Source organism: Botryllus schlosseri, chromosome 2 (genome assembly GCF_051294905.1).
Source record: "Botryllus schlosseri isolate E-star chromosome 2, Bs_hap1, whole genome shotgun sequence".
Taxonomy (NCBI): Eukaryota; Metazoa; Chordata; class Ascidiacea; order Stolidobranchia; family Styelidae; genus Botryllus; species Botryllus schlosseri.
The window spans coordinates 19,034,106-19,053,807 of NC_137237.1; the positions used below are offsets into that span (position 1 = coordinate 19,034,106).

The window sequence follows — 19,702 nt, forward strand, 5'->3', positions numbered from 1 at the left end:
TTTGTCATCTCTGATCCATATCAATTGCACTGTAGCAATGTAGCGAATTGATTGATTGTTCCGTAGTACCGCGAATGTAGTATATTCTGGCTGTCCGATCTAGGCTAAGTGATATCGTGCTTGGTAGCGACTAGGGCTTCTTTGTGGTTTCTTAAACTGTTGTTATTTTTATTTTGCACATCCATATTGCTATGACATCATGACTAGTGATTCTCAATCTCGATTTTTCCGTCCCTGTTTATTGAAGCTCTATTGAGTGACTGACTGAATTTCTAGTCATTGTTGTTGGTTGAAAATCTTAAAACAGCATTTCCTAACTGTGTCAGATTATCAGACTCTTTTGATATGGAGAGGACATTAGATCGCTGCACTAGACTTTTCTGCATGCCATAAGCGTGCTGTGGACATTAAAGTTAAAAACTGCTGTTTGAGAAACCATGTCATAAAACATCATCTATAATGTAATGTGTTGCAACAGGTTACAAGTTTCACACAGAAGGTAGGCAGTAGTTGGGTGTTCGAAAGTTAGCAATTACTTGTTTAATCGTCACAGATCGAGCCTGTGGTAGAATGTCATGTTGACGTGATAGACACCACAATAATCGTTTCATATGCTGGATGTCATTAATTGCGTTACGGGAATTGTGGATGGAATAGGCATCAATATCGTTGATCGTGATCTGTTCATGCATGCTATTGTGATTTGTTATTGTCCGGTAGCATATGTGTAGGTATTTACAATGGTGTGACAAGCTGCTGTGTTATTGCGCTAACACGTAGTCAATTTCAAGATACGTAATTCTAGTGTGTAAGAATGGACTGCACAAATGCAATGTTCCCTAAAGGTCTGAAAATGACTGCGACATGTAAGCCTGAGTAAACGGATTAATTTGTATGCAGAAGCATACAGCGAGTTTAATTGTGTTTTCAATGGACTCCTGAATTATGCAGCTGCTCCGCGCATAAATTTAATCGCACGTTGATCGTTTGAGACTTGAACAGATTTCTCGACAATGACACAATCAAGGTCTCCAACTGAAACTAGAACTTTTGTTAACATTATCAAAGCAGCGTTTGTTTAATTGTCTTGCCTATTTCATGTGATCCTGAATGCTGTGAAATTGAACAACATTCATATGACATGTTCCGGTGTTCCATATGAGCAATATCTGATATATCAATGGATTTAAATAAGTCAACTGTCTTTGACCTTGCGAATTCCTGGTACGCGGATCACGACGCCCTGTGGCTGTTATGATGTATAATTTTCTTTTGTCCGATTTGTGCTACCAAAATGTGCAATGTTCTATTCGACTCGCTTGATGTTGGATTTGGAGTAGTAGTACTGCTAATGTAGGTGTAGCATGCCAATTGCTCACTCAGTACACTCACATTGCAGATAAGTGGGCTGTGAATCCTTGCAATATTGGCACAGCAAGAAATTGCACCGAGATTGCATTTTATGCATCTTTTTATAGGCCTTGAAAATCTACCTATGTTTTCCTGGCCTTAGGAAATTGATCATCAATCGAAAGATATCCAAATAATTGATTAAATCTCCCATGAATAATACACGATGTTAAACGAACGACCAACTGCACTTGAGCTTTTATCAATTCTAGTTAATACGACCAGTTTTAATATTTCAATAAGCTATTGATGTGCCAAACACACACGCCATTGTAAATCCATCGATCCGTGATCCGAACCCCTAATCCGAGTTCAAATTTCAGCCCGCAGCAATGGATTCTCCGCCGGACTTGGTCTGACACGAATTTATATTTCCTAGGTTTTATCGCCTTCACCCGGCGGTACATTCTCGATAGGACCCGGCCTGTTGGTCACACCAAAAGAGGAGAGCGATGGGAAAGCAAGACGAAAGCTCGCGAAAGAGTTATCGGACTTGGTGTCTTTGTGCGTAAGCACACGGATTGATAGTGTCGATTGCCTGTTCTCAAATGAAAAGCGAAAAAGGTGAATATAAGTTACATTTGTCTGGTTTCAGTTCACATAACCGTCGCAGTGGGTCCACAATGTAATATTATGGAAACCACAATCGTAGCAAGATCAGATGGCATGCCACCAATCATTCAACTGGTAAATATGCGACGGGCAGTTGACACTTTGAATTTACACGTCTGCACTCCATTCTTACATGCTTAATTGTTTATTAGTTGTGGACCAGTATTGGAATTGCCAATCACTGATTCTTTTCACTGCAGTGTCAATAACTTATATATTGGCGTCGATGCTGACATTTCAACACGTTCAAAATTGCATTGCATTAGTGGGGCTGAGGGACCTGTACGGATTGTCATGAATATTTCATATTTACCATAAGGTCAATTCACTGCTGTTGAGCCTACGTCGATGCGCAAAGTTGCAAAGTAATATCCTGCCGAAGTGGACTCATTTCATAATATTGAAAATTGTCGGAGATTTTGTGCCATTTCAGAATCTTGTTACTGATATCATAGGGATTGTTGATCAGGATTAAACTTATTTACAGCAGTACAATAAAAAACACTCAAACTCGAGATAAACTCACTCCTGAGAGCAATGTAATGTGTGTTTAGTTGCTGATTGGTAGTTATTGTCCATGCAGCATTGTAAGTCTAATCGATCCACCAGTCCATAATTTCCTAGGTGACTCATCCCATGAATTGAGTCAAGCTGTGGGTCACTTCCGTTGCCTTGACGATTCTAGATTATTTATTCCGCCTCCAAAAATGGGTTGTCAGCAAAAAGGGACAGTTGTACGAGCTGTACAGCGCGATCTTTTACCATACCATGACATCACTCAAGCACACTATATAATTTTTGTGATATAATCTGATGAGAATTATTCAAATTGGGTTTGAATATTCCTCTGTACAGTTGTGGACTGACCAACTAGTTGGATATATATTTCCTCATCTGCAAGCTTCGCTTACGTAACTCTTACGTAAGTTACGTTCACAATAATGCCCAGTCATAGTCAATGATGAGATCTAATTATAGTTAGCAACCATTCAAGAATGTTACTGTTAGTAGAATGAATGAAACGTGCATGACCTCATTATTCATTGATCAAGTGCCTGTGATTTTAGAATTTCCTGTGTTGAAATCGTGTATCGGGAACGAATATTCAGAAAGGCAGACTCGTAACGGTTCAGCGATAAACAACCTGGATTAAATAAGGCTCCTTACGGATAGGCAACTCTCTGCACTATGCTTCTTCTTCCAGATTTTAGCAGGCCATGAGTCATTCGCACGATGACTGGTGTCTTTGCGTATGTTCATTGTTGTGTCATTTGATCTCTTTACCAGGCATTTCGAGTTCACATCTATGCACGAAAGTACTGCTGCCGATTTCGCGAGAATATCGCCCGAAGAATTTGTGAATTTCAATAAAAGGTAGGATGTATGCACGGGTGGTCAGTGATGGAGTGCTTACTGGCGCCACTTACTCAAGTGGCTGTGTGTTGGGACTGCTTCCACTTCTACCCGCATTTACGGCGCGGATTTTGTGGTATAGAAAGTAGTGTTGGTATGTGCTTGCATCGTTTCCATTGTTCCCTCTAATTTTTGACGAGTCTGCGCATACTCGAACAACTCATTGCGCAGACCCTTGGACAACAGTGCGTAACGACTAAAAAAAAAGGTGATCACTTCGGATTTTTTGTGCGCAACTTAGATTTTCTGTGCGCAGAGACCGTGTCAGCACTGCGAGGGAACATAGCTCCCCACGGTGTCACAGTAAAAGTGATACCGTATTTTTTTAAAATTTCCCATGTTCATAGTGTCATTATTCATTTTGCGTTACTTGTTAAGGTGCACCCTGTAATTTCAAAAGTGGCCACCACTGTAAATGCTAAAATATGTGATCTAACTCGAGTGCTTTTCATATCTTCATTGGGAAAGGAAAGCTCGTTACGTATTTTTGTCCTTGATGTTTTTGCGGCATACACACCGACTCATGACATACATACGATCTGTGCATATGCAAACCATGAGTGCATGATGTGCATATGTCGCTGGACAGATATAGCCTTGTAAGGCTTTCTAAGTCTCGCACCTCCCCTCCATGCTATCCTGGTAATGCTGAGCGCCAAGTGGGGAAGTCGTGGATACCAGTGTTACTAATCACTAATCAGGTCTTTGGACTGACCCAACCGGGGATTGAACTCGCGACTTACCGCTCAAGAAGCCGGACGCTTCACCATTGCGCTATCTTGTCTTATCTTATCTTATCTGCCTCTGCTTGAAGTAGTTTTCACATGTCTTTGAAATTGCTACTTCTTATTGTAATTCAGTAGAATTTACAGCGTTACTTGTGCTTGAGTAGCAACGCTGTCTGATTTCACCACGCCTGGTTACTTCCTCCTCATTCCGGTAAAGTAATATTTTGAAACAATTTTGACAGATATCTGACTCGTGTGCATCCAAGCGCGGCCAGACTGGATTCTAGTAACTTTAACCCACAGGATTTCTGGAATTGTGGCGTTCAGATTGCGTCTCTCAATTATCAAACGCCAGGTATGGATCTTGTGGACTGTTGTTGTGTTGTGTTGTTTTCGATCTACCGAGTCCTTAAATTCGCGCAATTAACTGCTGGTCGTTTTTGCCCAATTTTAGATTCAGTGAAAACTTTTGTAAAAGTACGACACTCGGGGAGAGTGCTGACAACATCCCAACTCGATTGAGAATCAAAATCCTTGCATGTTTGTGTCATTGTCATCTCTGAACTACAGTGCTGTAATGCTTTGATGTTTAGCTGCGTTTTTTTTTTCAAACATGATGTTGAGCTGTAGAAAAATCGGCAGTAAAACAGCATAATAGTCCGCAAACGAATCAACCCTAAACATGTTATAGGTATCTTCAATACGTTCTGTATAAACTGAGTTCTTGTGCAATCCTGAGCTTCTATGCGACGCTGGCTACACAGTTGATTTAGCGACTGTGCGATTGTTTTTCTCACTCCGGACATGATACTTATGGCAGGTTTGATGATGGACATCAACGACGGACGTTTCACTCTGAACGGCGGCTGTGGCTACGTGCTGAAGCCTACGATTATGCGGGAAAAAGTACGTTGAAAAGTACATCGTCATCATTTTCGCGTTAGCCTCATTTGCGATTACTATTTTCGCCAATTGCCAAATCGATGATACACTGTGAGTTATAGCGTTGCAAAGTGAATTAGTGCCCATGTATACGACATAGGTCAAAAAAATGGCGACCTGCAATTGAGTAGAGTAAGCTTGGCAGTTGTCAGCATGCCTAGTTACGAACAAAAATATTTAAACGGATATTAACGACTCATTCTTAATACCGAGGTTATAGTTGAACGTAAAGCTATCAACATTCACTGTCAGCAACCGTCGTTTCCTTATGAGAATGGTGTGCGCTGTGTGCCATCGCATGATATCGCAAGTGGGCATATCGTAACTTGTGCACTTGTGCCGAGGTATTCAAAAAAGCCAGCGTTGCTACCAATGTTGAAGCGGGAATATTGTTGATTGTCGCGTACCTTTAGCAGTTAATCAGATGCGGCTACATTCTAAAATGCTAAGACGAAGCTTCGAGACTGATGACGCCACGATTTTTGAAAATATCTCTCCGTTACTGTGGTACAGGGGTTGTTTCGCTCGGTTCTTACAATAATTCTACTCGATACTGTCTCAACCCAAAAGGGCGTTCTGGTTTTTGAAACGTGATATGTGAAAAGTTGTCTTTGTCTAAAAAACCCTCGAGTAGAAGTAGTAGCAGTCAAAACATAGAGCCACTCGTGTATGCATCACACATATTCAAAATTTCCTTTAGTACTCCAAGAAAGCAGTTCTTTGTTAGTGACTTATGTGTCAAGCTCAATGCTCAAAACCAATCGCCTGAAGCGGTAGTTGGCAAGAGGTGGTCTGCGAAAAGTTTGTATACTGATAAATTAAAATAGATTAAGGTAATCTTTCTAATCAGAACGGGCGGTACTGCCTTACTGGGCAGTCAGCACCATTTAGTGGCCGTATGGTGTATGACCTTCACTCGGTTTTAATGTAGAATGTTTGTGTTTTTGAAGGCCGGTCGACGATAAAAAATTGCCTTTTGAAACCGGTTTGAGAGACGAAAAAAAGGCGACCGGGGCGTAACGGCCGCAATGTTTAATCTGACCTTCGCCGTTCTTTCTCGCAGGTGGCGTACTTCAGCGCGCGACAAGACGACGTCATCCCGAGCGTGACGCCGAAAATTCTCCACCTGAAAATAATCAGCGGGCAGCAGCTGCCGAAACCGCGCGGCGGAGGCGCCAAGGGCCACGTCATCGACCCGTACGTTCTCATCGAGCTGTTCGGGATGCCGAGCGACTGCCTGGAACAGAAAACGAAGCCCGCGTACGATTGCGGATGCGGCAATTCCACCGCGCTGTTTGACGCGTCGTTTGAGTTTCGGCTGACCGTGCCAGATCTGGCTCTTGTACGTTTCGTCGTTTTGGACGATGAATATATCGGGGATGAATTTATTGGTGAGTGAATTGACCGGGTTTTCATATGCAGTACTCGGAGGAGATGAGTGCGTTCTTGTACCGCGCGCCCGTCAAACATTTGCGAATTATGGTTTAGATTGGGAGTTGACAAACTGGGGGTGATTCTTAGGGTTGGTCAACAATAAGTATCAATTGTAATGATTCAGCAGTATGAGTTGATTTTTCAAGTAACGTAAAGATACATCAAGGTTACCGGTGATATTGCACCTACATAAAATCCTGTATTTCCATATTGACTAGCCTTGGTTCAGCATTGAAAAACACCTTGCACAAGGCTACTAATATTCACGGAACGACATTTTTTCAAGTAGCAATCAATCCTCGCAATTGTCACAAAGCACTAGGAAATAGTCACGGTCCTGGAATACAAAATATTTTAGGGGACCTGAACCTGGCATCATTTCTCCATGGTCGTAAAAAAACGCCTATTTTAACCTTTTAAGTGAGGGGTGTCACTCGCGGGCCCCGCCAGTCAAATTATCCCAAAATGTCACCTCAAAATCTATGCCCGTGTTGTCCACTTGAATACTCAATTATCCAGCCGACCGGTCATAGGGTTCTATTTTGTCGAGACCTTTATTTGCGAACAATGGAGTTGGCAAATTGTCGGTGATTGGTGAGTTGAATACAGGTATATAAATTGATAAAACAGTGACTTTAACGACGATGTATATTGGTATATTGTTATGATTGCTTTGTTCTAATCGTAATCTGACAATGGTCCCGTGTAGGCGTGAGGAATACACGAGATTTAACTGTAAACGTTGAAATTTGGTCCTATATTTTAAATATATTTTTGTAGCAGTTATGTTCTCCATTTGTCCTGCATATACCGATTTCTACCTGACGTTTTCACTTCTGTCAATAACTACATTTTTGTACATTTTTCCACAAAACTCGGAGCTCAGTGTGCATGTTTTTTCTTCTCGGAATTGTGTGTCAATGGCAGCGACTAGTTTCTTACGGTGATTACACAACGCCACTGTCGGCTGCTTATAATGTGGCGTGTGAACAGACTCAAGATTTTGTGTCTTTAGGGATTTTTAAAGGAAAGTAGGCTATTTCATACTAAAAATCTCAACATTTGTCAGAAATGTGCTTGGTAATTCGGCCATTTTTTAGAATCGTTTCGCGGGCCAGATGAAATCGTCTGGCGGGCCGTATGTTTGGCACCCGTTTTAGTCATTGCTACTGTCATGACGGCACCATTATAAGGTAGTACTCAAATAATCAGTTGCCCAGTTATAGTTTGGTATCGAACTCCAGGGGTTTTGATATTTCAGCACTCCGTCGAATTACAGTATAGTATGTGTATGTATCTATAATGATGTATTATTTGTGTTTTATGTTACATTTTTTTATGACTCTGAATGTGGGGTTCCCGAAGACTCGTTAGTTAAGGTTGAGAACCACTGATTTTACACCACAAGGTACAATTATATATTACACATCAAATGATGGAAGATTCAATGAGGATAATTTGCATACGCGCTGATCAATTATAACAACAATATGCAACGAAATGTCACTTGTCGAATATAGACATTGTTCCGCTGTAAGTGATTATTGCCGGTTCAATATTCGAAATATCAATATATTCCCTATAACATTTGTAAACCGGTTCGTCGCAGTCGTTCACAAGCGTTCAATTAATTACTGGACAATGGCATAGTTGAGGAGCATAGAATATGACATTGAGACATACTCCTTCGTGCATGTACTGACTTGGTGAGCCTTCTCATTCCGTTACTACTGAATGAAATGTTGAGCCTTATCATTATTCCCCAAACCATCTTATTTATCTAATTTTGTGGGTGTCTGTGGGAACTCCGTCAAATCCAGTATTCAACAGTATTCATGATGAAGACATCCAACACTTCAATGCATCAACATTCTACAGCATAGGGCTAGAGTATGTGTTGCTGTAATTCAGAGGTAGTCGTACCATTATCTGCATATTGATAAGAGTGCGATGACGCATTGTCAAATGATTCAACACGCTGCCGCAATCTTGCGTCCTTGCCATAATAAGACTCCATATGAAAACATGAGAAACGATGATTTGCCGAAGGTGTGGTGTTACGCTACAGCTTGCAAAGTTATTTGAATGATTCCCTTCCTGTATTTGGTCATTTATAGCACAACTGGTTCTGGCAGGCTGGGTATAATCAATCTCGTACAACTGACGTAAAGATTATGCCCTGTTGTTATGCATCTAGTAGCAAAAAGAATATGCTCAAATTTAGTGCACAGGTTATAATCACGTTTTTATAGCTGGCTAGTTAAGTTGCGATGCATACTATCATGCTGTAAATTTACGATATGAAATGCTGCCATTTGACTTTGATTTCCATTCGGGTTGTGTATTATTAATCATCTGAACCCATCTCTGTTTCAGGCCAGTACACGATCCCGTTCGAGTGCCTGCGCCCGGGCTACCGTCACCTCCGTCTACGCTCCATCTTCGACGAACCCCTCGACGACGCCACACTGTTTGTCCACATCGCAGTCACAGACGCCGTCTCGCAAATCTTCCAATCCTCGTCAGCCCCCTCCCTTAGCGGTGTAGTCAACAGCGCCGCCAGCGCCATTTCGCAGGCCAACGCGTCGCGAAAATCGCTGAGCAAACGTCACTCGTCGACATCGGTGCTGTCTAAACGCAACAAGAAGGCGCTGCAGCAGCAGCAGGCCAGGAGGGAGAGAGCGGCGGCCATGAGGGTGGTCGGGGTGAAGAGGATAGACGACGTGTTTCAGTCTGCGTCGCCGCCTTTGCGGCAGGTTGGCGAGATGAGAGAGAATTTAGGGGTTTCTCTCTCGTTCTTCAAGGTCAGTTTTGATGAGAAAATAATGATTTGGTGGTATCTGTGATGTTCTTGAACTGTGGCCGCGGACAAGTTTTATGGGTTCGTGTGAAAGGGCACTGTCGAAATGATAACAATAAACTATAGAACTAGACTGTCCGTATTTTTTACTAGTTAGTGATACAATTGCTCACTCACACTGTTCTTTTCATTTCCCAGCTGGAAATATTTGGGTATTTTATCATGATCAGTATACACTGAACTTCAATGCTGCCAGTAAACCACTGCTGCCGCTTTTCTCTATTCTTGCCAACTACTTCATAATCACAGGCAGTTCCAACCATAAATGTACAAAAGTACGGCAATTCTAACATTATGTGCAACAACGCTCGTTTTTAGTACAAAAAATAATCGCCCTAGTCATGAGGTTGCATTTTGGCATCACCGTGATTGAGTGAAAGTGATGGCTTTTTGTCGTCATATTTTGAGGTTCTCCTACTCAGAAATTTTGGCTGCTGTTACTTTATCATCCACAGTGATCCACCCACGTTACAGTATCAACCTTGGTCGAGGTCACGATACAGGGGTCGTTTGTATACTACATATGTTTGTAAGTTATGACGGAAAAATACATATTGCTGCATGCTTGAATTTGTCTCTAAAAAGTAGTTTTTGGTTGCATGGTCTATATGCCCTGCATAGTTGCAATCCCTCGCTATTTGAAGACCAAAAGTACTCACATAAGTGGCATCAGAATGTAGATTCGGTAGAGACGTCGTGTACTTGTAGCGGTTAATCGGAGTTGGTTACTCTTGGAATCGCAAGATGTATCTTAGCGACTAACTCAAAATGACTGATGGTACTAGATATAGGTGCAATTTCCGATAATATTTTCAGCAGGGTTGTAACGGCCCGGGCCATGACTCGACTCGAGTGTGACTTGAGTCACGATTTTTTGGTGACTCGACTTGACTCGGGTCACTTTTTCTCATGAAGTTACAACATTATTGGTATTTCGTCTATCAGTCCTGATCCTTGAGAAAATAGGGCCGGAAACTGTTGAGACTGAGGAAAAATACTATATTAGGAATGGGAGCCATTCTGTATCACCCGAGCAGAGTCGAACCAAATTAAACTGAAGACTGATCAATGAACATAATGGCTTGGACTCGGACTTGACTCGGTGGTGAATTGAAAATGACTCGACTTGACTCGAGTCAACACTAAGATAGTGAGATTGACATGTAACTTGGTTATAACTCTATATTCAGTTACCGTCATAAAAAGGGCTGTTTTGCCCAATTGTTATGAAAATTTCGCTTATGAAAGTGATGTAGACCCATCCCAAGTGTCCAGAGTGTAAAAAGTATGTAGAAGTGTAGACAGTCAAAACAAATAACCACTGAAAATCATCCAGTAAAAACTAATTGCCTTTCGCTTTTACCGTCTTTATCGATTTTGCAGGAATCGTGCGGGGTTTCGGCTCTGAGCTCCGTCAAGCAGTGCGTCCGCAGCCTCACTGAGAGGGCGAATATGGAAACGCAGCCTGGCGCCGGCAAAAAACTATCCCGTAAATCCAGCTCGGAGCCGTCGAATCCTTCGGCCAACGGCGTCACGCCGCAGGGCACGCCGAAACTGAAGGAGAGATCGACCTTGTCGAAAGCCAACTCGATCAAGGGATCCCTGGAATCCTTGTACGTGAAAACGGATTCTTCCGGAAAGTTATCATTGAGGATGTCGGTTCAAGAGGACGGGTGTCCGGCACTCGAGATTTATAATGCGACGATGTTACACCCGTCCGCCGTCGACTTTTGGAAGAAGGTGCTCGCCACGTTCAAAGCTGTCGTCGGAGATGCGAAATACGTGATAGACAACGCCGATCGATACCAGAAACTGCTTTCTTCCATTCATAAAGAGGTGCTGAGTTTTCACGAGGTGAGACGTATGAATTGTCTGCGCTGACTGAGTGAGCTTCTCTTAGTTTAGTAATGGTAGAGCACTTGTGTTCAAGCTACTTCATACATATTTAGGTCGAGAGGCCCTTGTAATTTTGATGTATCTTTCGTGTATACCAGAGGTCATATTTTGCGGCCCGCGGCCTGATTTGAAATTTCGGAAGAACGTTTAGTGAAGCATTATGAAATGCGGGAATTGAATTTACGAATTGGCTCCCTAATTAACGAGAGGTTTGAATTATTCTTGAAATTTTCTTCGCACTACGCGTGTTTCAATCCTAGCTGGTTTTCAATTTTAATATAGTAGCGTCCTCAGTAATCTGAGACACACAGTACAGATTCGAACAGCTGGGGAAATTTCTTTCTGGTAGGCCTACGTTTAGGCAAATCCAATATCTTGCCACTGCCGACAATCTTGATGGGAGATCAAGAAATAACAGCATGTAAAAAAGGGGACTAATAACAATTGGTCCACTCAAAAATGCAGCACAGTATTAATAACTTCCCTAGATTTTCGAAGACGCCCCCCGCATCAACTCTACCTGTGAATCTGATCACATGGGACGAGAAAGGATAAATATTTGATAGTAATATGTGACACTATGCTACTATGAATGACGAAATTCACCCATGAATATGAAACTGCAACTAGAAAGCGGATCCCTGTGACTATTCATAACAAAACTACTCCCCATTTCCGTGCGCATATTAAGCCGATATGAGTAAATGAATTAGTCTGAAGTTCACTGGCAATGGACAATTGGGCATGGACAGTTTAACGTGGGTATTTGGCCTCCAGCAGTTCCTTACGACCGCCGACCGGAATGCGGCCGCAGTCTACATAACAATCAAAATGCCGCCGTGAATAGCAAAAAAGTTGGCCACCCCTGCTTAAGTTGCTGGAGAGTGTTGTCAGGTATCGTGCGAATCTCATAGTTCAAAACAGAATGAAAGTGATGATCATGATATTTTTGTTATATTTGTATTTCTTCAATAAAATATTATTTATTTTGTGGTAACTATGCCCGTCGCCCATGTTAGAGAGCACAGTGTTGTACTGACGTGTAGAGTTATCAAAATGTGGTTGTTAAACTGCGTTGCCTACTTTAATCTCGATATTGAAGGCATGCGGCCCGCGGCCTCTACGAATTCAGAAAAGTGGCCTGCGACCCATTTTGAGTTGGCGACCCCCGGTGTATACAATGTTCCGAGAATTGTTGAAAATATGTTTGTAGTTGCAGCTCAAATGTTGTATCCTGTATGATATGTATGTAGGTAAAATATGTTGGTAGTTGCAGCTCACTGCTGTGTGATATGTATGTCGGGAAAGTTCAATAACAGTGTCTTTCGCTTCTTAAATATGGTCAAATGGTTTCTGCCAGACTTCAAAACAGACCATGTTTCTATGTTACCTGCCTGCATTCCACTTTGGGTGTATAAATATGATACAAATTCAAGAGTGGAAATAGAAAATCAAAGTACCGAAGTGAGTGAATGATTTCAAAAAGTAAATTTGGTCAACGGGGACAGACACTTTTAGCAATCGACCAGAGGTGTTTCTTTTGCGAAATTGCCGGGTGCATCTTTGTGTGTAACGGAAAATGACAAATGACACTGTGACTAGCTGCAATTTTTGAAAGTGTATTTAGTTACAGTGACGCAGGGACTGTTTGGTCCTGTAGTTATTGACTATTTCACTCATACGTGTGACCCAAGCATATCCCGGAACTATTTTCTATCGAACAAATTGTAACTAAAACCTGTGAAGTAAAGGTGAAAAACATGACCAGTAAGTCATCGAGTTAGCAAAACCTAGTTCAGTACTCTGAAAGAGTAGTAATTCGTTACTGACCACGACCAGTGACCACCTCTATGTAACTCTCTAATGATGTGGATCTGGTGCTCAATATTTATGAGCGCAAATCCTGTCTGTTTATTTTGTCATCACATTGTGGAATCGCAACTCCTCTCGTGTTCAGGGGCTGCCATCATTGTTGAACGAAGCGCAAAACACTCTGAAGGAAGCCCCGCACGGCGCCGTCGGACCGGGAGGCAAGAAACAGAAAAAGAAATCCTCCAGAGAGAAACTGAGCAACAAGCACGCGCCGCAGTCCGTAGACTTCACCAAGCGGCTCGAGTGGGACTTCTCGTGGAACTGCAGCGTGATACAGGGACACCTGGACACGTTGGGCACCATCGAGAAAGAGGCGCGGGCCGTCCTGGCGCATTTGAAAGAGGCCGGCGTCGCCGCGGGGCTCGTCAGAGAACGGGGCGGCAGTTTGAAAAAGTCAAACTCTAAACTGTCGACGTCGTCGGACGGAAGCCGGGACTCGAGTCAGCCGGAAAAAAACGAGGACGACTCTGACTCGTCGTCTCGGCGCAGTAAGTCGCCCGACAAAAATCTAAATTCCAACAATAATAAAAACGGTGACGAGAACAGCAACGGGCCTAATACGCTTCCCTGCGAGACCGCGCCACCTGACAGACAGAATTCTTCAGGCGATAAATGTAACGATCGCGACTCTGGTGGAGAAGGCGCGCTCATTTCCGGTTTGAAAATAGTATGAATTTTCTATTATTGCACTTCCTATGTCCTTTGTAGAGCTGGTTCCGCGTTATCGCCGTACGATGAAATGATTTTTTCTCATCCAGCATTCCTGTCTCTTCCATTCCTATTGAGATGCGTACGCGGATGTTTGTTTTCGGTGTCGATTACCACTGGCCGTGAAATTGTAGCGGACTTGGCCAGTTTGAAAATGTGACTTTTATGCGGTTGCAAGTAAAACAATACCAGCAATACAGTGTTGAAGACGGTGTGGTAATTTCGATCACGCCGATTTCGTTGTGCGGGTGATTGGAAATGCCGCTTCTGCCAACATGTGCAGCGTTAGGCTGAAGGTTTTGGATGCTGGGATGTTTTCAAGGCTTCCAGGCAAGGGACTTGTAATTTGAAAACTCAAAAAATTTGTCTAATTTCTTGACGTGAATCGTCACATTTAATACTCCATCCCGATTCGAGTACTTGAATCATTGTGCTCACCCGTACTTGGAGTAGGATTAGCGAATTATGAGCCTATTTTTGATATTCTCTCACAAGCTATCTTCTATCGTACAGAATCATCGCCCGTCGTTTTCGTGGTGTTTCGATTTTCGTTCCGTTTTTGCATGGTATATTTTTAATCCATAGTCAGTATGCTGATTTCTTTTCTGGTTTAGCGACGCGGTTTGACTGTGAATTATATCATAGTAGTTATATCGGAACTGCACTCTGCATTTTTGCTATTTGCTTTATCTTTCGATTCCGACGAGTTGCGTGTTTCAGACTTGTAGTTGTTGTATTCTCTTTCGATTCATATTTGAATTGACGGGGATAGACATTTAGTATATTATGGCTCTATCTGATTGATGTTGATGTTGTGATGGTTCCAAAATTTTAACTTTTGTCTGTATTTGACTTATACAGTATTGAGAATCTAATGTTCCTTGGATGGAAGTCTTTATTTTTGTGTGGTGGGTAGCCGTGTTAGAAACCTCCGTTGTTCATAGTGCAAGGCGCTGCGATACAGGCATGACCCTCATACAACTGGGTTATCAAACATCCAGCCAGCACACCATAGCAGTCTGCCAGATAATGTCATCTGGCCGGGATATATTGCTGGTTTTATGAGAAAAGCGGTCTCGGGCACATCTAAGATTTCTTGATATGCAATGCAGTACACCCAAATCAATGCAAGACAGCAAACGCCGACTCCGCAGCCACCAGGTTTTCTGTGAAATCTAAATCTACTGATGAAAGGGATTACATACTTTATCAGTAATATCGTAGAGCGTTTTATTCGCGCTGGCGAACAGGTGGATCCGTATTATGATTGGGTAGTCTTCTAATAATAGGATGCAAATTCATTTGGTTATAAACAGGGTTGCCATCGACATGGACCCAAAAATAAGGACAGTCGAAAAATGAGATTAGCATGAAAAAGCGTTTTTGTACATACTTTGTATTTATACGAGCCGTGGCATATGTGCACCAAGTCTAGACAAAATCATTTTTGAGCGTATGGAGCAAGTCTATGAAATCAGACACCCACCTTGGCCTATAGGCGATGTAAAGAGGAGGCATGCACACTGAATGAAAAGTAAAGAAGACAGTATAGAAAAAGCAAGCGAGAAGTAATGGAGTGACATGTCATGGCAAGCGAGTTCGATACGTCAGGTCGTGGTCCGGTAATCTTGAGGATGAATAGTGTTTATTTAGTAGTAATTGCATGTATTTAGACTCGAACGTGGACAGGACATGCACGTCGACTATGGCCGAAGAAAACTTATTTGCGATGTTAGAATCGGGGAATATTGCTTTGAACAATTGCGATGTGCAATCGTTGGTAAGGAATAGTTGCAATATGGAATGCTCAGGCAGCAGCAGCTGCCTTGTAGTCTGTGGTCGTTGGTGCTGGTCGACCATTGGAAAAATTATTAATCGACTTGCTCAAATTAATCATTATGAAACACTTGTGTTTTGGGGTAGCAATGTGAGTTGAAATAGCGGTCTTTCCTATGGCCTCCAGGTTAATGTGACAATTGCAGATATTGCAATATGCGAAACACTCGCCCTTCAAGCTTCGTTAGATACCTTTGAATTCTCTCTCATAATCGTCACGAAAATTTTTTTACGCCTGCTCGTTTGAGCTAATCAGATTTAGCCTTACTAGTAGCTAAAACTATATATGTGCAGGTGCAATATAATTTAGATAAATTTATTAATGATTTGTAGCTTTACTACTTTTAAGTTTTGACCAATGTGTCGACTGCACTGTGACTTTGTCACCACGCAATAATACTGCCTTCCCCAAAGCTTGAGCTTATTCTGCTGTAGACCAAACAGCAGGGACATGGCACTGATGTTTACTGCTAAAATGACGTCCGCTGCGGTAGCTTGGTACAGACGGAACTGCTATAGCACTCACTGCCCAAATCTATCTCACCACACAGAAGTCAAATCTTGTAGTGTGTACGTCACGAGAGTTCCTTTCAGTTATGATGTTAAAATCTCGACGCAAAAGCACAATTTTAGAATATTATGCAACACAGATACCAGAGGAAAACGATCAAAGTTCAGTAGTTGTTGAAAATAAGACAAAATAAGGACGCAAGTCGAAAATAAGGACATTTCTTAGAAATAAGGACAGTTGAGTTTTCTAAGACGTGACCCTTCAAAATAAGGACAAATCTTAGAAATAAGGACGGTATGGCAACCCTGGTTATAAAGCTATCAACTTGTGTGAGATAGTCGGTCCTGATTCCCTATATTGTTGTGATTAGTAACTCCAGTATGTGGTTGCCCGACATTTGAGCATTACTACCAACGAGGTAACCAGCTTTATTGATACTAAACAATTTAAGTTTCTAATTACACAATATTTTTCTTGGTTACTCCTCTGGACGTGGTATGGTTGATGACGGGTGGCGAATTTGCCAGCCCCGTATTCGTATACCTAAGCGGGCTGCGTCGGTTGTCTTCCTGTTCATGCTGATCCATTTGATAGTATGTCTGTGGTGGCAATATGCTAGAGTTACCATACGTCCTCTTTTAAGCGGATTTGTCCTCTTTTTTGACTAATTTGAAAGTGTCCTCGGAGGACGCCCTTTTGTCCTCTTTTTGGAGATTTTGTCCTCTTTATTGAAAATTTAGGTCACGATTAGAGCAAACTGCGAGTGATATGCCGTAAATTAGCACAGAAGTGACGCTCCGACGGGTGTTTCGGAGTCAAAAACGGTGATTTGAGCACTGAGCGAAATGTTGACTTTTTTTCATCGAACCGATCACAAAGTGGGAAAAATTCACCGATTTTTGAGAATTCTCCGGTTTTGCAAGTTACAAAATTTCTGAAAGAGTGTCCTCTTTTTAGATTTCCAAAATATGGTAATTAAGCCTACAATATGCGATTAGGACAGTTTTTGGGATGACGAGATAGCGTAATGGTATGATCCACAACTACAACACAACAGTTCGATTACGACTGAGATCAACTCCAGAGCCCATTCCCAAGCGTTGGAGTTTTATCTAGGCTCCTCGCCCCATGATCACGCGGCGTCTTACTAAAAAGTCCAGAAGTAGGCCGTGTAATAGTGTCAAAGTTGGCAGATAGGAATCGAAATAAAGAATATCGACCTGGCGTAAACGATCATTGTAGTCGAAAACACCATGAATATACTAGAAACAACCGACCAATCGTTCACCCGCACCAGCTCATGCCATTCACACCAACATAAATCGAAACATCACAACGAGCGGGATGCAATCGGTCGTAAACTATATTGCTATTATTTCCAAATTTTACTGGTCTCTACTATTTGCAGTGTCACCCTCTACCCCGCGTATAGAGGTAATGCGACGTCATGTGCTGTCAGTATTGCATGGATGTTAAATATTCCTAATACGTTTCGCGATGAGTTCTTCATGTCGCTATATGATATGGCTGCCTAATGTCATAACGCAGTTAAATTCGATTTTTATGAATATACGAACTACTGTGATGTAAGGATCGAATGATGTTGGTAAGGAATATTATCGATAGATAACTATAAGCGGGAAAAAGTGAGGATATCCGGAATTGCGGAAGTTTGGAATATAGCATTGCCTATGCTAGTATGAGTATTTCATTTGCGAATAGTTGTATGTGACTTTCAGACCTGTTTCCGGCACGACCACATCAGCCATACACAATTACACATTGCATGGTATAGGTGAAATTTATCATCATCATTCTGTGATCGATGTAGCTTTTGGTTTGGTTTCGCCATGTGGTGATCAAATTTATGTAACGGATTTATAGTTCAAATTTGCAGAAATGTCATAGGAAGTCCAATACAGACGTGACTCCGTCAAAATCCATATGTATTGAAATTACATCTTACTTGATAGGCTATCGGTCGAAAATAATATAATTGCTAAACATTATCATTTCCGATCGCAGTTCTTGTAGTTTTAACATTTAATTGGAGACTGGTGGTGCTGGTACCTGTAGAAATAAGACTGTGCGATGCTGATGCAGCAAGCGATCGTGAGTGCGCTGGTGTATTGTGCATTTCTAGTACGGTGCAGCTGTGACCACCGCTATGAGCAGGCAAAGAATGCATCGCCAAGACGGGAAGACACGAAGGCAGATACAACATCATCACAGTAAGCGTCATTTACATCAATTTATTCGCCTTTATCACCGCGGAGTTTTTGAAACTTTCCAAACGTGAATCGACGATTGAGTTATGACACGCAGGGTGGTCTCAAACCTGGCATATACGCAGGCCGTGAGTCGATTTTTGCGACCCATAGACACTAATCGCAGTTTTTAAGACACCCGTTGCGAATCGGAAATTCGTGGAAATAATTTCCTGCTCTTCTACCTGAGAAATTGAGTGTCAAGTAAATTACACGACCACCAGCGGGCCGCGGGTTCGAATCCGACCAAGGACGATTCCTGAGTCCCTTTCTAGGCATTGGAGGGACTTGTCTAGGATCCTCATCGGAGGTGTCTGCAAAAAGCCTATAGTCCCTAGATCAGTGGTTCCCAACCTGTGGTACGCGTACCACTAGTGGTACGCGAGGGTCTTCCAGGTGGTACGCGAGTCCATTCTGTTTTTTTTTTCGACCAAAGGAAGTTTTTAGTACAGTTGGGTTGATTTTGAATTATTTGAATTTTTTTGACTAGTGGTGAAAAAACAATTCCATATGCATCCCATCAACCCGGGCTTATAATGCCTAGTTTAATATAATTTGTTATTACTTGGGCGATTTTGCTTTACAAAATTGAGCGTTAAGTCATAAAATTGTCAAAATTGTTTACAAAGTCAAAATTTTTTGAACCCCTCCATTTCGTTTGTATCGTAGATTTGACCAGCTTGTAGCCCACTTTATAGGCCTACCGTTGTAGGCGGCCCATTGTCTGCTCATCGTGGATCATAAACTGTTAAACGAAACAAATAGGTTGACAATTGATGTGGTGGACAGACAGTCCCTACCAGAAATAAATATTAGTACAATTTTAATATTATGTGCGTAAACACCTAATTTGCGTGCATGAAGTCAAAATTTGGTCAAAATAAAGTTGTTTTAGGTCAAAATCCAACGATTTTTAGGTAAAAGAATCGCCCTAGTTATTACCCCTCACATAGCTCAAATACGTGAGTATGACGTCATAAACGGTGAAAACATTTTGACTCCCTACGGCGTGCGTAAATTATGTAGGTGGTACGCGAGCACTGCATAAAACCTCGAAGTGGTACGTGGGTGGAAAAAGGTTGGGAACCACTGCCGTAGTGTAATCATGGGATTATCATGGATAGTAATTAAGGCAAGTTTTTGCAACTTTTGCAATTTTTTACAGCTTCCGGCAGCTTCCTAAATACTTATAAGATATGTAGAATGTTGTTTT

At 42.0% G+C, this 19,702-nt stretch overlaps 2 protein-coding genes across 4 annotated transcripts in view; both read left to right on the forward strand.

The window, feature by feature from the left end:
* The window catches only part of LOC145434025 (inactive phospholipase C-like protein 2), a 51,253-nt gene extending 36,492 nt beyond the window's left edge, over positions 1–14,761 (forward strand). For 2 of the 3 annotated variants that reach the window (XM_080311304.1, XM_080311302.1), the window contains 9 exons: positions 479–499; positions 1,790–1,974; positions 3,310–3,396; positions 4,406–4,518; positions 4,984–5,069; positions 6,169–6,496; positions 8,916–9,343; positions 10,783–11,253; positions 13,253–14,761. In XM_080311304.1, the coding sequence (XP_080167430.1) occupies positions 479–499; positions 1,790–1,974; positions 3,310–3,396; positions 4,406–4,518; positions 4,984–5,069; positions 6,169–6,496; positions 8,916–9,343; positions 10,783–11,253; positions 13,253–13,840 (2,307 nt within the window). In that variant the 3' untranslated portion in view covers positions 13,841–14,761. The remainder of the gene's footprint in view (positions 1–478; positions 500–1,789; positions 1,975–3,309; positions 3,397–4,405; positions 4,519–4,983; positions 5,070–6,168; positions 6,497–8,915; positions 9,344–10,782; positions 11,254–13,252) is intronic. The other variant, XM_080311303.1, reaches the window with a different exon arrangement.
* A 1,773-nt stretch (positions 14,762–16,534) lies between these two features.
* Positions 16,535–19,702, forward strand: part of LOC145434022 (cubilin-like) — a 68,141-nt gene continuing 64,973 nt past the window's right edge. Inside the window, exon 1 of the mRNA XM_080311297.1 lies at positions 16,535–18,453. Coding sequence (XP_080167423.1) covers positions 18,314–18,453 — 140 coding nt within the window. The 5' untranslated portion in view covers positions 16,535–18,313. The remainder of the gene's footprint in view (positions 18,454–19,702) is intronic.